The sequence below is a fragment of the Pezoporus occidentalis genome, unplaced genomic scaffold (assembly GCF_034315485.1).
Source record: "Pezoporus occidentalis ecotype Australia unplaced genomic scaffold, CSIRO_AGI_Poc_V1 ctg229, whole genome shotgun sequence".
In the NCBI taxonomy this organism is placed as follows: domain Eukaryota; kingdom Metazoa; phylum Chordata; class Aves; order Psittaciformes; family Psittacidae; genus Pezoporus; species Pezoporus occidentalis.
Genome location: NW_026914169.1, coordinates 362,872 through 378,934, shown reverse-complemented (window position 1 = coordinate 378,934; position 16,063 = coordinate 362,872). Strand labels below are relative to the sequence as shown.

The following is a 16,063-nucleotide window of genomic DNA, read 5'->3' as shown; positions in this document are numbered from 1 at the left end:
TGTATAAACCACAGCAGGCAAAAGCAGAAGCTGCCCGTGTGCTGCTCCTGATCTCTAACATATGATCTCTACTGCAGTTGTGCCACCCATAAGAGGGCCCTTTCTTTATAAAACAAAAAAAAAACAGATTTGGTTTTAGCTTCTTGTCACCTTTCATCCCACTGAGCTCCTGCAAAGGGAGCCCAGGCTACTTTGTGGCTCCAGGAAGCCCAGGCTCAATCACAAAAGCTCCAGGTTTGACTACAAGCCCACCTCAAAGCACCTCCAGCTGCCTCACACCACAGGTCTTGCAGGGGAGCTGCAGCCCCTCTGCAAGGTGCAGATGTTGTGGTAGCACACAGCAAGCTTGGGAAGGGATAAGATCACTTATACTGGAGGGGATTTTGCTTCCCTCTGGTCAGGTCTCCAATATCACACTGGTGTTTTTAAAAGCTCCCCCCGTTTGAACACACTGCTAACATGGTCAGTTAGACTCTGCTCTTTAATGTGCTATTTCTTTCAACGTTGCCATCCCCAACCTCAAACACGACGCAGCACTGCTTTAAGAAGGTCCTGCCACACACCCCAGCACCACCCACCCCCCTAGTCATCCCAAGGAGTAAGGCCTCAACTGGCAATAAGAACCAACCAAGGGAAGACTCGTGGTGCTAAGAACCAACCAAGGGAAGACTCTTGTGGTGCTAAGAACCAACCAAGGGAAGACTCTTGCGGTGCTAGGAACCAAGGGAAGACTCTTGCGGCCTTTCTAGTGGAAATGGCAGCAATGACAGAGGGCAGCGTAGCTACTGCGGTGGTTTGGGTTGCATCCCTGATGATATAACAGCATGGAGATGAGAGAAAGGGTTAATCTTTCTCCCCAGCAGGGCTAGAAGCGCTTCATCTGGCGGCGTTCTTGGCGGCGTTGCTTCTTCTCGTTTGGTTCCTGACCGGCAGGTGAAGACTCAGCTGTAAACCAGGGCCCCAGGATGTTCACCCACAGCAGGTAGAGAGCGCGCCCCGGAGCCTGCAACACACACACATGGGACAAACTCGGTCACACTGGGGCTGCTCCCACTGAGGAAATCAAAGGAGTTGGAGTAATTCTCCAGGCTGGATCACAGGATGCACGGAAATCAAAGGCAGGCATCCAATATTCATGGCCTGATTTCATACGGTTTAAGAACTTGCATACGTATCCAGCACTTAAGCTTCATATATGGAAAGCCCAGCATCAGGTCTGAATTAGCTCCATCTGCTCAAACATTCTGCCTCTCCCTCCTTCAGAAAACACACACATTTCTCTGAATTAAACAGATGTTACCCAGATGGACTCCAGGGGATAGTCAGGGTCTAGACTGCCCTCTGCCAGATCAGTTAGAAAGGAACATGTGAGTACGGACTAAAAAGAGAAACTTTCCAAGATTCACTGGCACAGGTTGCCCACGGAAGCTGTGGCTGCCCCATCCCTGGCAGTGTTCAAGCCCAGGCTGGACAGGGCTTGGAGCAACCTGGCCTAGTGGAAGGTGTCCCTGCCCATGGCAGAGGGCTGGAACTGGATGAGCTTTAAGGTCCCTTCTAACCCAAACCATCCTATGATTCTATGATAAGATTGCCTTACGTACCATTGTGGGATATAGTCAAAGCAAATCTGGGATTTTTTAACTAACTGGAGATTTTCTGATCTTCCACAAAAGCAGTTTTATCTACAGGCACATGACAAATGTGTCAGGAGTAGAAAGAGTCTGGTGTGTTAAGGGGAAATCAAAGCCTACAGCGTTTTATCTACCAAGCAACCCAGGGTCCAGCAGTTCCCAGCCTCAGACTGTGCTGGCGAATGACTGAGAAAACCAAAGAAGAAGAACACAGTCTGTTTGTCACAGTCACAAAAAGGCTCTACACAGAAAGATGGCTTTGATCCGCCTGTTTCTTGTTGCCCTTTCACAGGACCAGAGAGGAAGGCCAGGGCCAGCAATATCCAGAAGGGTCACGACTTCCTTCCCTTGTATGGCCTCATTTTTAACAAGATTTCACAGGGAGATTAAAACGTTTATCAGAAAACAGGTTTGGCCTGAAACACGACACTTAAATGAAATGGATAAATAATGTTCCCAGTCTTTAAGGCATAAACAATGTAGAGCAACAAGGACAACCACAGTGGCTTACCAAGAGCCAGAAGTACCAGAGGTAGAGAGAGAAGCAGCTCAGCACTTGGACTATAGCTGTCAGCAGGATCACATCCTTGAGGTGCCTAAGGGAAGAAAAGCAAAACATGAACCTTCCATTCCAGGCCCTGCTGCACACACCAGCTCCTCTGGCACCAGAGCCTGTCTGTGCTGCCTTCAGGGAGCAGCTCTGCCTGCTCGTTGTGGGTCTGCTTGGCCACACAGGGTAATCTAGAAGAATCAGAGCAGTAAACAAACATAAATGGATCTGATGAGCTAAAGAGCCAGGCTTCCTATGAAAAGGGACATTGAGAAAGCTGAGGAATGCAGGGGTGTGGAAATCAGCAGCAAAACCACTTCCCCCACAGTATGCAGCAGCAGCCAGTGCCTGCTGATTTGACACACATCATGGCATGAAGCTGAGCTGCTCACGGCTGGCTGCACTGAGGGAAATACGCATCTTCCCTATGCCATTTCACACTCAGAGTCACCAAAGGGCTAGGTGCTGCACGGACAAGCACACCATGGCCTGCGTGGTGAGCTACAGCAAGATGGCTCCCTCTGCCCTCCTGCTTATCCAACCCTGGGATCTGCCACACCAGCCTGAGGCAGAGCCAAGAGCAGCTATGGAGCCAAACAAGCTGCCCACACTTAAACTACTGTTCTCAGGACACCTGACACCCAGCAGAAGTGAGCAGGTATTAGTTTTTTCAACAGGAGTCATGGGATGTGTCATGTAGGGTTAGAAAACACCAACTTTCACTCCCATTAAATCATTATCTGCTGGAACAAGAAACACTTGAGCCAAATCCAAGAATGGGGTCAAGAAGACAAAGGCAAAATAATCAAACAGCTTGTCTCATTCTGGGCAGCACAGCAAAGTGACCACAGACAGCTGGTTCAGGCTGGGACACCATCATCAGCTCAAGACACTGCAGAATCCACCATCAACAGCTCCATGACCAGACGATGAGGTGCGGAAATCTCGTGCATCACCAGAGGACACAGGGGTGATGGCAGAGACCCCAGAGAACCAGCTCTCCCAGGGACCAGCAATGTCGCCTTCCTCAAGCCCAGAGCAACACAAAAATCTGCTTCAGTTACAGACAGCAGGAGGCAACCACCATCAAATCTGCGGCATTCCAGAAGCAGCTCCAAAAGAGGACAAGTTCATCTGCTGCAGCACACTCAGCCGAGAGGCAGGAAAAATCCCCTGCGTTCTGGAAGTAACCACTTGCCTGGAGTAGTTCCACCATCCCCAAAGTGGCAATTTAGAGCTGACAAACGGATACAGCCAACAGGAGGAGCACTGAGTGTTTGTTAACACTTTGTGCTGATGTACCAGCAGGGTTAAACTCTCAGGGCTACGGGCTCTGCACAGGTACAAAGGCACAGGGTAAGGATGGGAACTTGGGCTGTATAGCTTTTGAGAGCTCATCCTCCCTGTGCTTTGCACAGCCTGTGCCTTGGACAAACATCAATTCATTTTAATGTGTTATAAAACTCACCCCAACAGTGTGTTGCTCAGGCAGAAAAACCTCAGCACCACAGTACCTGTCACCTTTTTACAGCAGGTAACGGGATCCATTGCCAACTCCTGTCAGTCATTTCCCTTGGCACGACCATCACACATCTGCATGGGACAAGTATCAGCGCACCCACCCTGCCTTGGTGCCTTATACATCTCCCAAAGGTACCTCCCTCAACCAGGATACCCTGGATGACACCAAACTTCTGTATTTTCTTTATTCAACTGTCCCATGGTGCCATTCACAAAAAAAGGTACCCAAAACACAGAATCCCAGAGTGATTTGGGTTGGAAGGGACCTTAAAACTCATCCAGTTTCAACTCCCTGCCATGTAAAGCGACACCTTCCACTAGACCAGGTTGAGCCACAACAGTGTAAAATGGGAGAAAAATGCTCAGCTGACCGTCAGGAAAGAGAAATCACTATAGGATGAAGGCGGCATAAAGCACCCAGCTTACAAGTCACACTAGAAATAACTCCCTCTTCCTGGCCACCTCATTCCTTGGCTCTTACACCAGGCATCCAAGTCTCTCTGGCTGCAAGTAGCAAATCTACTATTCCAGTAACAAAACCAGAGATGAGAGCTCATTCTATGCAGACAGCAAGTTCTGTGCTGCACAAGCAGGTCTGTCTGCTGGTAACACCTGCTAGCTGCAGGAACAAAGCTCATGTTAAAAAAACCCGAAGTGTATTACTCAATAGATGGCCCTTCCAGCATGAGAGCACTTGATGTGATGCAGCAGGCTCTGCTGGAAGCACCCTTGAAAAAGCCTGCCAACAAGAAGATGGAGGTAAACCTGAAATCATAAGCCAGAGATGTGGGAGGGAAGGGGACAAGGACTCCAGGTACCTCACTCAGCACACACTTAAGAACCCCAGCACAAGGTGGGCCAGCAGATGGAGGCTGAGGGCAAGGAGACAGAGAGCAAAGCCATGTGTCCACAACTGCCTGGCAGTTTCCTGTAACTAGTCTGAGGGCAACTATTAGAAAACACGTAAATCTAGAAGCTGTTTCTGCTGCTTCAGTACTGCTGTCTCCTTATTTTATGTAACAGAACTCTCCAGGAATTGCCACTGTGTGTTGTTTGACCAAGCATTAGAGCACTGCAAAGAACACTGGACATGCAAACACTTGGTGCTGTCTGCAGACAGACATGAGGCATTCACAAGCATAGGGAGAAGAAAAGGCTGAGGAGACAAGAGAAGCTGCTAAAGGCCATGCTGGACAGGGGCTTGGCGCAACCTGGTCTAGTGGAAGGTGTCCCTGCCTGTGGCAGGGGGTTGAAACTGGGTGAGCTTTAAAGTCCCTTCCAACCCAAACCACTCTGTTTCTGTGATTCTAAGACAGAGAGGAGGTCTGCTAGTGTGTAGAACAGTTCTAGATGCAACGAGGATGGGGTAACTAGCAGCCTTTCTGCTCTGTCCAGCACTACCTGCAGTGCTGGTTTAAAAAGGAATGTACATATCTGTGTGTTTCAGAAGCATGGACAGTATCAGCATTGTTTCTGTACTGAAAGATGTCTGTAAGCTGCTCCAGCTGAACCATTTGAGATCTCTTACCTGTGCGCCTCAGCCCTTCAGGCAGTGACTGTTCTAGGCTGACGTACCCACACAGCAGCTGGTGACTAGTGCACGCCAGGCAAAGCATTCAGCTAACGAGGGAAAAGTTCTTTACTGCGAGGGTGGTGAGGCACTGGAACTGGCTGCCCAGAGAAATGGTAAATGCTCCATCCCTGGCAGTGTTCAAGGCCAGGCTGGAGCAACCTGATCTAGTGGAAGGTGTCCCTGCCTGCGGCAGGGTGTTGGAACTAGGTGATCTTTAGGGCCTTTCCAATGCAAACCAGTCTGCGATTCTACGATTCTCAGATGAAACAACTCCAGCTCCCCTCACACCTGTGGGCAAGCTAAGGTAGGAGTAGAGGCGTGGGCTCTCCCCCAGGGCTCTCCTAGCTCTATGAACACGCTCAGGCAGCAGGTCCTGCTCACCTGGGCTCGTGTGGACACTCACTCTGCCATCCCCTGCTCCATATTCAGGTCAATTCCCCCGTCGGCAAGGCTGCCATCATCTGTGAAAGACGGCTTTGCCATGGAGCTCATGGACCGGTAGCTCGTGCCGTACACCACGCAGCTGAAGATGAAGGCTACCTGCAGCAAGGGAACAGCCGTCAGAGCCGCCACCCTCCCGCGGCACAGCCGGGAAAAGCCGCGGAGCCGCCGCAGCTCACCCATGTCCAAGCGGAGGCGGTGGGGTAGAAGACGACGAAGTTCACCACGGCGTAGAGCGCCTACGGAGAGATTACAGCCCGCGTCAGCACGGCACAGCACGGCCCGGCCCGGCCCTTCCCGCCCGCCCAGGCACTCACGGAGGCCGCCAGGATGATGCGGAGGTAGAAGCGCAGCGTCTCTCGGTTCTCCTCGAAGATCTGCTTCTTGCCTTTGGTGCCTGCCTTCCCCTTTGGCTGCGGAGCCAAGAGAGGCCAAGGTCAGCGGCCTCCCCGGGCCCCGCATCCCCGGAACCCCGCGCCTCCGCCCCGCCACTCACCGCCATTGCCGCGCCGGCTCCGCGCTCCGCTTCCGGAGCCGCCGGAAGGGACCTGGAAATGGCGGCCGGGGCCTCTAACGGGGCTCGCGCCAGGCGTTTCTCCCGCTGCCCTCCCCGGGGCGGGGGTTCTCCGCTTGCTAGCCCCAGTCCACACCGGGACTGTGCAGACACGGGGTTAGATGCCCCCTTTCTCTCCCCACTCCGTGCCCGTCACCGGCTCTCGGGACCCGCAGCATCCACCCGCGTCAGGGCCCTGCTCCCTCAGGAGCTCCGCTGACTCCGAGACGTGGTGGGGTGCATGGAGGGGCTGCAGAGCCCTGCGTGGCAGCGGCCTCCCACACACTGCCCTCACCAGGCTCAGCTCCCCGGTAACAGCTCTCTGTGGCAGGGGCGCTGCTCTTCAAGCTTCAAACCTAGCAGTGGCCTGTTTGCAGGAGCTGAGACTGTCCAAGTTGCTCCCTGCAGCATGCCTGAGCCTTCCTGGGATGGAACCTGTAGCCCCACTGCCACCTTCTTGGTAACAGTCCTTCCTTGCAGGGCTGGGGGAAAGGTTGGACTTGTCCTTAAAGGTCTTTTCCAACCTGGTTGATTCTATGATTCCTCAGGTGAGGAATGGTGACAGGACTCCATGCCTGCACCTCAGCACCAGGAACCTGCCAGCCCTCCAGTCTTCATGCCCAGTGCTGCAGCTCCCACACCAGCATCCTGCTCTTGCCTGCTTTGACCCTTTTCATAGGATCCCAGACTGATTTGAGCTGGAAGGGACCTTAAGACCACTCAGTTCCAACCCCCTGCCAGGGCCTCAGCACCCTCACAGGGAAGAACTTCATCCTTATATCCAACCTAAATCTCAGCTGTTTCAGGTTAAATCCGTTACCCCTTGTCCTATCACTACAGTCCCTAACGAAGAGTCCCTCCCCAGCATCCCTATAGGCCCCCTTCAGATACTGGAAGGCTGCTATGAGGTCTCCACGCAGCCTTCTCTTCTCCAGGCTGAACAGCCCCCAACTTTCTCAGCCTGTCTTCATTCGGGAGGTGCTCCAGTCCCCTGATCATCCTCATGGCCCTCCTCCTCCAGCAGCTCCATGTCCTTATGCTGGGGACAGCAGAACTGCACACAAGTGTTCCAAGTGGGGTCTCACAAGAGTAGAGCAGAGGGGCAAGATCACCAGGATCACTTTTTGCGCAAGCCCTACCCCAAACCTTTGGCAAGAACACAGCTGTGAGTTCTCCACACGTGTTTATTGTCCCAGTACATGGGGAGCAGAGGCACAGCCAAGCCCTGGTGCCCTGCAGCAGCCACTGTGACCACAGCACCCCTGGAGAAGCTGCAGGCACGAGAAGGTACGGGGCACCGTAGTGGGAGGTAGCTTGTCATGGCGCAGTAGTGCAGCAGCATGGCTGAAGTGTGCAAGTATTTGCCCCAGGCAGAGGAAGGCACCAGAACTGGCACAATGCCAAAGCACTGAGCAGCGAGTACAGAGCAGAGTCTCCTTGCACCAGGCATGGTGGCAGTGGACCCCTCCCCAGCTGATGAGGTGCTGGGGAGAGGGAGATTGTACCCTAAAGACCCCCCTTCCAGGACAGGGAACACACAGGGCTCAGTGAAAAAACATTTCAGTGCAGGAGGGGCCTGGCTGCTCTGGTGATGACATCTGCTCACCAAACCAAGGGGAAAGGGGCTTTTTCCTTTTTCTAACCGTGTTTTTGTCAAGAGAGGATCCCCTGCACTCATGGGGAGAGTCAGGCAGCATGGATTTGTACCTTTGTAGTGCTGACCTCCCCCCCCCAGCTGTCCCAGAGCTGCCAGCACCTTTATTCCAGCCCTATCTTTGCCCTCTCTGCTCAAAGCGTGGCAGTGGTGGGGGGTCAGCACCACCCCAGAGGTGTTCGGCTGCCTGCAAAGTATATAGCCTTGCCTGTGGCATGGGGGTAAAGCAGACAGGTCACCCCACCTTAAACAAGAGCCTGATGCTTGGTGTCTCATCCCTGTGCTCCCACAGGAGGGCAAGACACAGGTAGGAAAGGGCGGGCTGTTCACCCCGGGATAGGCAAGATGCAGGCAGCATGTGCCCAAGCCCCTAGTCAGTGCCTGGGCATGTCCCTTTGGACTGGAGATGAGGGACAGAGAACAGGGGAATGGGGTTGATTTTAGGGGGCATAAGGGAGAATTAGGCACAGGGAGGAACTCACTGCTCTGCGTGGCTGAAGTCATAGCAGAAATTTAAGTTGCTGGGGGGCTTTGGGATGGGAGGGGGGGCGTCAGGGATGCTGATGTTTTCCAGGTCCAGGAGCCGCAGCTTGAGCTCCATGGATAGCAGAACATCAAGGTCCGTCTGTGTTCGTTCACTCGTCATCTCCTTGCCGAGGAGCACGTTCAGCCCATCTGTCCAGAGGCAGAACTGGAGAAACAGCACACACACCTCTAGTAGCAGCTCAAGAGGCCACCTCTCCTCTCATGTGGCTCCCATCCCAGGGCCACACATGTGCAAATCCCTTCCTTCCCTGCTGTCCCCTGGCAGGGACAACTGGCCACAGCAGGCCTATGGAGCTCACCTCATACCGGGTTGGGGCAACAAAGTTGAGGCAGTATTCCTCCATGTCGTACACAATGGAGAAGGCCAGCTCCAGGACATCCTGCACAGGGGTTACACGGCTTCTCAGCTGCGCTCTTTCCAGCCCTGGCAGGGGTTCAGGGCAGGAGCTGCCTCCCAGCCACCTCCTCTGTGCCCCAGAAGATCCAAGAGGTCTCCAGTCTCAAGCCACTTCCTCCAGGAAACTACCCAACCTGACGCCATCCACCCACCACCAAAACGCATCACCAAATGTGGAGGGCAGCGCACTGAGTCCTCTGTGCAGAGCCAGGGTGTAGTGGGAGGTGCTGACCTTGTTCTGCTTCCCAGAGCTTTTCTCCTTTGTGTGCGGACACTCCTTCCCCATGAGCAGCATCTTCATGTCAGCAATGGGAACTGGGGCAAGCAAAGGAGCTGTCAGTGCCTGCTCTCCTCTCCTTTTCCCCAGGTCCCCAGAGCCCAGCAGAGCCCAGGTATGGGGGCTCAGCCATCCACAGCTCAGGGAAGGGAAGGAGGCTCCATAAAGCCCCACTGGAGAGCCAGCACACACCAGTGGGCACTGTGCCAGGAGGCAGCAGCCATGCAGAGGGGCAATTCCTACGTTAAGGCATCCCCGGCATGTCACAACTAGGGTGGGCAGAGGGCTCCCTCCCTCCTTCCCACCCTCTCCTCTCCATCACCTACTTTTCTCCAGCAGGCTCTCAATGGGGGGAGAGTGCACCCCCTCCTCCACGTCCCCATAGTGCAGCACCTTGTGGTTGGGTGACAGGCGGCAGTACCAGAGCTTGTCTGCAGCAGAAAGGATGTCAGAAAGTGCTCAGCCTCTCCCATTGAGGGACCCTTCCCGGGTGGATACCCTACTTGGTCCTACTCTGTGGGTTACCCCACGTTAGCAATCCAGGCATGCTACTCCCCACAGATTAATTGTGCAGATTCATCCCCGATGGCAGCAGACATGGGCACAATCATCTGTTCCCTCCCAGAACCCCCATCCAGGAGCAGAGGGCTGCACTCACCCTGCCTGCGGCGGCTGCTGATCTTGCGGAAGAGGGTGCCCTCACAGAGGTGCAGTAGGCGCTGCTGTCGAACCAGCTCCAGCAGCTCTGGCTTCAGCCTCTCGCGCAGCTCCCTGGGGTGCGAACCAGAGAACAGGAGCATGGCAGCTTCACCAGGCACTCACTGACCTCCTCAGCAACCCCACAGTATCTGTCCCTACAGCCCCCAGCCCCGCCTACAGCTCACTCACAGCACGGGCACAGCCAGCGTCTCCTCCTGGTGCAGTCGCTCTGTCTGCCGCAGCTTCATGATCTCGCTGTAGTTCAGTGCATTCACTCGGGTCTTGAACAGCTCCAGGGAGGTGGGCTTGAGGGACAGGGTCCTGGTGATCTGCTCCCGCACTACCTGCAGCACCTACAGGGCCCAGGATGTCACCCCCAGTCTGGTGATGCTCCCCAGAGACCCTGAATTGGTGCACAGTTCCCATTCAGGACCCTAGTGTTCCCTCACACCTTGTCAAAGTCCTCCTGGGTAGCACGCATCTCCTTCCAGGTCTTGTTCACCAGTTGGATGCAGATGCAGAAAAGCTCTTCAAAGAAATGATCCTGCCCGAAGAACATAGGGTAAAAGGCCTGAGCAGTCTCCGAGCCTGTGGTGAAAAGGACAGATGATGGCAGACTTCCCAGTTTTGCCAGGGGACTTCAGTGTCCAGGAGAACCTGGACGTTTCCCAGACCCTTTCCCTGCTGTAGGCCACACAAGTGCCTGGTGGCCCTGGGCTCACAGTCCCCTGCCCTGGCAGATTGTCCCCACTCCTGCCAGGCAGCAGGGTAGGGAAGAAAAGCCAGGGTGCACACATACACGGCTCTCCAATGTGCAGGATCTCGCAGAGGATCAAGGTGAGCTGGATGCTGCTTCGAGCAAAGGGGCACTCATGCTTGTCTTCCCGGCTGCTGTTCTCAAGGACAAACTGGAGGAGAAGGCAGTGGACTCAGAGGGCAGCCCCAACAGTGGGCCTCCTCCTGAACTTCCTAGTCAAGGTCTCCCCCCAGGTTAAGCCATTCCTAAGAGAAGTAGTTAGCTCTCCCCAAAAAACAGCCCCATCCTCCTCCTTCCCCTGCTGCTGTGTAGGAGCTGATCACAGGCGAAGTGCGTGGCAGCATGGCTAGTGGCTAGTTTCATCCAAATTGTCCTAGTCTGCTCAGATATGAACAAGGCCTGGAAACAAAAAAAAACTTATGGGGAGCCATCAGTGCCTCCAGCCTCAAATAGCTGCTCCTACCCGCAAGGAGGACTCAGCTCCATCTGAAACAGGGCAGCAGGACACTTGCCCAAAAGGGACATCCTTGCCTGGCTTTGGCCAGGGACAGGTCACAGGGAAAGGAAAAGGAGGAGATGCACCAGCACGTCTACATCAGAGTTCTTTAGGAGAGAGTACGCACCCTGCTATAGGCATTAGGGGTGTGCTTGGAGAAATACACCATGTTGTCAAGGGCAAGGAGACCTGGTGGGGCACGGCGGAGGTCCTCTGCTGGGTTGCTGTTGTTCTAGGAGGACACAGAAGGATGCAATTTAGCAGCTGCTTTGTTAGAGCAGCAGAGTCCTCCTAGTGCAGCCACGGAGTTTGCCTTTGAGTCCTGGCAGCTAAACTTGCTGTTTAGGAGTATCACAGGAGCTGAGGGAGGTGCTGCATGGGGGCCTATCAGATCAGCAGGGACATGAGGCTTAGGGGAGCCATCAGAAGGTGCTCCAGAGCACAAGGCTGGGGAAGGGATGCAGGGGAACACACCATGAAACCCAGTTTGCGGAACTCCTTGGCACACAGGGATCGTCGACGCTCAGTGCTGAAGCTGCTGGCAGGCACCTCGCTCTCTGACTCAAAGGCAGTTTGACGCAGCAACTGGAGAAGGTCCCGCTGTTCCTGGTGGGAGAGCGAAGTGGAGGGAATGCAGGGGAGCCTCATGGAAACAGGTTCTCTCAGGACAAACTGACAATGAAATCACATGTGCTGGGTTCACCCAAAGGCGAACCTTCACCCGCCTCTACTTCCACAGGTGGAGGAGTGCAGGGCCACACTCAAAAGGAGAATGCTCCCAGACCTGGGAGTAGGGATCCATGGAGGTCCTCATACGCCGCTCACACAGGTTGAGGCTGACAGACTGCAGCACATACAGGTAATGGGCCATCTCGTCCCCCAGCGGCTCAGAGCTGTGGATGATGTTCTACAGGAGACCGTAAGTGAGAAGGGTCCCCCAGGCTGCTTCTCCCAGTTCCTCCAACCACAGGGCCCAACAGCCAAAGCCTGGCAGGTTCTGCCAAGGTGTGCAACTCTGGGCACATGGGTGCAAATGCAGTAGCACCCATCAAGGAAGGCATCAAGGAAGGGGTGTGAGGCACATAAGCAACCCAACCAGGCACTGTCACCAAAGGCTGGGGAGGAAGGATAGAGGATGAAGCACAGAGCAGACCCTTACACAACCCCAGCTCCTCACCTTGTGGATAAACTGCCTGATGTTCTTCCCCCTCAGGTACTCCATCATGTCCTATGAAGGGATGAGGCTGTGAGATGCTCCCCAGCTCAGCACACCATCATTTCCCCCCAGAAAAGCCACTGTTCCCTCTGCAGCCTCGCTTCCCTGCTATGCCTGGCTTTGGGCCACAGCCATGGTGATGACGGAAAGGAACCAGCAGTCTGGAGTGACACCGGTGAGCAGACCTGCCCCCACCTCCCACTGCCCTGGCAGCCAGGACTAGCCCACCTCAATGGGGCTCAAAGAGATCCTGCCCCACCCAGCTGCCAGGGCAGGTTGTGTTGGTCAAGGAGAAGAGGCAGAGTGAGGACGCTGACTTTAAACCTCTCACCATCCCAGAAAGCACAAACACTGCTGCAGAGGACCCAGCTGCCTAAGAGTCCATCATGGGGCACTGTCACCAACCCTGTCACCATCTGGTCCTGTCTCCTGCCTCATCCCTTACCTGCCGCTCAGCATTAGTCGCAGCCAGAAGTAGCGCAATGAGCAGGGCCATCGCCTTCAGCTGTAACTGGACGTTTGTCCTGCAGGAGGAGGAGGAGGAGAGTCACCAGCTCTGAGCATGGTCTTTCCCTCCCCAAAGCAGAGACCTGTCCCCACCTCACTGCCAGACCCCACTGCATGGAGCTGGGAGACCCAGAGAGGCCAGAGCCATGAGTGAACAGCTGCTGACAATAGGGCCAAGGGTGAGATGGTGCCCACAGCTGACAGTGCAGAGCACCCATGGACGGGGCAGATACTGCTCTGCTCACACCCATGGGTGCAGCATTTTGGAGCAGCAGGAAAACCCAGGGTGAGCAGCAGACTCCTGCTTGGCTGGAGACCTCGGCACGAGCCTCTCCATTTTCTAGCAGCAAACCAAACAACTCCAGACTGAAGAGATGCAGAGATGCGAGCAGGGTGAGGGAACAAAGGACTCGCCTTAGCCAAGGGATTTAACGAACAGTACCGCACCACCACCCGAGTTACAGGGTGTTCACTCCTGCTCCTAAATACACCAAGAAAACGGAAGGAAGAGCCAGCGCCAGTACAACAGCAGGTCAGCTAAAGAACTGAAATATCTGAATGGAACAGGCCATGAATGAAGGAATCTACCCTGTATAAAGGATGGTTTTAGGACAGTACATCCCTTCCCCACAAGTTGTTTGAGGAAGGGACAGTACAATGCTGTGCCAGAGATAATCAGTGAGACCTGGAGAAATCCCCTTCAGCTCATCCCTACCAGCTTTGTGATGCGGACAAATGATGCTGCGGCCTCTCCACTTACACCTGCAGGTGGGCGAGAAGACAATCCAACGTCACTTCTTTTTTGACTAGCTCAAAGAGGAGGCGACTGGTAGGCACCATGTTCTCCAAGACAGACAAGGAGAGCTGCTGGATGGATGCATCCACCACACTCATATTGACGTAACTCACTATCTATGAGACACAAAACCATTCGTCAACAGCAGGCTGAGCCTGGATGACGAGGGCAACAAGGAATCCCAAGGGCACTGGCTGTGGAGACTGCAGAAGACACTTACCTTCTTAATGAAGGCTGCACTAAGAGTCTCCCAGGAAACAAAATCATGTTCCATCAGCTCCATGAAGGCCTTCAGGGTGTGAGCCAGCATCTCCCCTGTACTGGAGAGACAGATGAGCAAATGCAGTGAGGACGGTTCCAGACACTCCACAGTGACCACCATGGGAGTGCAGTTGCGCACTGGTGGGTAGTTAGAAACACCTGGAGAAGCAGCGAGCAGGAGAAAAAAGGAAAGAGCCACTGTTGGGTAAGAAATGGAGCTCTCACTTAACCATGTCATGAAGTTGACCCAGGGGAAGTTCAACAGTTTCTGGAAAGCTGTGTTACCACCATACCACAGACAAGCCCTCGGTAAAACCAAACCACACCACCCAAATCCCTCTCCCTGCTTCCACAACACATGCTGCGCTGCCTGGGTTTAGAGGCCACATCCTCTGTGAGGCAGGAGCTCAGAGGAGATGCATTATCACTTCCTGGAAGAGTCAAGCAGACACCAGTATTTGTCAGCCAGGTGTTTCTCTAGCTGCCTGCAGATCTCTCACAGCTCAGATAGAGCCCCAGGGCAGACGAATTATTTGGTATGGCAGCAATAACAGCAGTGGAAGCTAGGATCATCACAAGAGATGACAGAACAACCCATGAGGATGCAGATGACCCAGCCACTGAAGGGATGGGAGGTTCAAATTTGGTCACATTCACAAGGAGTGAGGACCACAGACTCATGGGGATGTTCCACCAGCTGCCAGTGTGAGGGGACACAGTCACATACCTGCAGGCAAGGAGCATGCAGAGCCAAGTGCCCTGCAACAACCACTGCCTTTTATGCCACAGCACCAGCAACAGGCCAGGAACATGAACAGAGTCCAGGCCAACACCCAGCTTAACACTCACACAGCATTACCGAGGGAGGAAAAAAAGTCAAGAACAGCAAGGGAAGTCCTCTCCCGATACTCACTCATTCCCTTCTTCCACTATATAGAAGATTTGTTTCAAGCCATTCCTGTTGATGAACTCCTGAGCAAAGGTCACGTCCTGGGAGAGGCTTGCAAGCTTCCTCAGTGAGTCAGTCTTTACGTCTGAGTTGTTGCTCTGGATCCCACTGTACAAACGCTCTGCTTCTTGGTCCTACCAGGAAGGACAGAATCAAGACAGCAAGGAGCTTGGAGAAGTCTGGAAGAGCTTAAGCACAAGTTTTAGAAAGAGGCTTAGGGTACAGCAGCCCTGGTGAGAATCTGGACTGAGAGAGAGCCACCAGAGGAGCTGAGGAAGAGCTGAGGAAGGAGCTATGCTAGGAACACTTGATGAGCTGGCCCACATGTCCAAAGCATCTCAAAATGATTCAGTTTCCCTTCAAACTCCCCCAAGCTCTGCTGAGGGAGAATGAAGGTTGAGACAGGTCTTCTTCCCATGTTACTTCTGCTGGGTCTGGGGCACCATGAGGAGCCAGAAGTCACAGCGGGGACATCCCACCAGAGCACACAGCAGAGAAGGGGGGCCTATGGGGGAGCAGAGGGATGTACCGGCGAGGTGGTCAGCCGTAAAATGCTCCCGTTTTTGATGTCCCCGCGGTTCTGTGAGGAGAAAGGCAGCGGTGAGGCAGGGAACACCACGGCTGCGGCGCTGGGGCAGGCGGAGGGTGTCTCACCGACTCGGTGATGTAGGTCTGCCGCCCGTCCACGTACTGCAGCGCGTAGTGCTCGGCGTTGGGCAGGCTCCACCTGTGCCAACGGGGACCTGGTCACCGCGCCGTGCAGACAGGGCCGGTGCCCACCACGCCGGCGGTCGCCGCGGTGATAAGCGGCGGGTGCGATACTCACGCATCGCAGACGTCCTTGAGCACCGAGGCGAGGGGCTTGGTCTGCAAGCGACAGGGTTGCTGTGAGCTGGCGCTGGGGGCAGGGGGAGGGATCCGGGGGTGCCGAGTGGTACCTGGTGGAGCTCGATGAGCTGCGGGATGGCTCCCACCATTTGGATGGCTATCTTTACCACGTCCTTGGGCGGCGGCATGGCTCCTGCCTGCTCCCTGCTCTCGCTGCACCGCAGTTCCGGGTCACTGCAGCCGCCGCCGCCTCCCGTTGGGCCCTGAGGCCCTGCTGCCGCCACTTCCCAGCCCTGTTCTGTGCCCGGTTCCCACCCCCGTTCCGAGCAGGCCCATCCCTCTCACCTGAGCTGACGCGGGCCCGGTGGGACCCACCTCCCAGGAGAGTGCCCGGCCCCACGGAAGGGCCGG

General features: G+C 54.8%; 2 protein-coding genes across 7 annotated transcripts; both read right to left on the bottom strand.

Annotated features, from left to right (window-relative positions):
* Positions 1-462: 462 nt before the first annotated feature.
* On the bottom strand, positions 463-6,352 carry TMEM208 (transmembrane protein 208). Of its 2 annotated transcripts, XM_062621240.1 has the most exons (6): positions 6,213-6,352; positions 6,034-6,129; positions 5,896-5,955; positions 5,679-5,815; positions 2,143-2,227; positions 463-1,003 (listed from the first exon to the last, which is right to left on the bottom strand). In XM_062621240.1, exons 1-6 carry the CDS (start codon positions 6,216-6,218, stop codon positions 866-868), a joined length of 522 nt encoding a protein of 173 aa, XP_062477224.1. In that variant the 5' UTR covers positions 6,219-6,352; the 3' UTR covers positions 463-865. The 2 variants fall into 2 exon arrangements, with proteins under 2 accessions (XP_062477224.1, XP_062477223.1); XM_062621239.1 differs by lacking the exon at positions 6,213-6,352 and having other exon boundaries at positions 5,679-5,811; positions 6,034-6,206.
* A 1,083-nt stretch (positions 6,353-7,435) lies between these two features.
* On the bottom strand, positions 7,436-15,954 carry ELMO3 (engulfment and cell motility 3). 5 transcript variants are annotated; one of them, XM_062621187.1, is made up of 21 exons: positions 15,763-15,953; positions 15,651-15,691; positions 15,479-15,551; positions 15,354-15,404; positions 14,789-14,958; positions 13,835-13,934; positions 13,579-13,730; positions 12,757-12,835; positions 12,273-12,323; positions 11,880-12,002; positions 11,570-11,701; positions 11,223-11,327; positions 10,642-10,750; positions 10,294-10,430; positions 10,032-10,195; positions 9,802-9,914; positions 9,470-9,574; positions 9,099-9,181; positions 8,769-8,849; positions 8,406-8,614; positions 7,436-7,613 (listed from the first exon to the last, which is right to left on the bottom strand). In XM_062621187.1, exons 1-21 carry the CDS (start codon positions 15,838-15,840, stop codon positions 7,454-7,456), a joined length of 2,316 nt encoding a protein of 771 aa, XP_062477171.1. In that variant the 5' UTR covers positions 15,841-15,953; the 3' UTR covers positions 7,436-7,453. The 5 variants fall into 5 exon arrangements, with proteins under 5 accessions (XP_062477171.1, XP_062477175.1, XP_062477172.1 ...); XM_062621191.1 differs by having other exon boundaries at positions 15,483-15,551; positions 15,763-15,776; XM_062621188.1 differs by lacking the exon at positions 11,880-12,002 and having other exon boundaries at positions 15,763-15,954.
* Between the last annotated feature and the right edge of the window lie 109 nt (positions 15,955-16,063).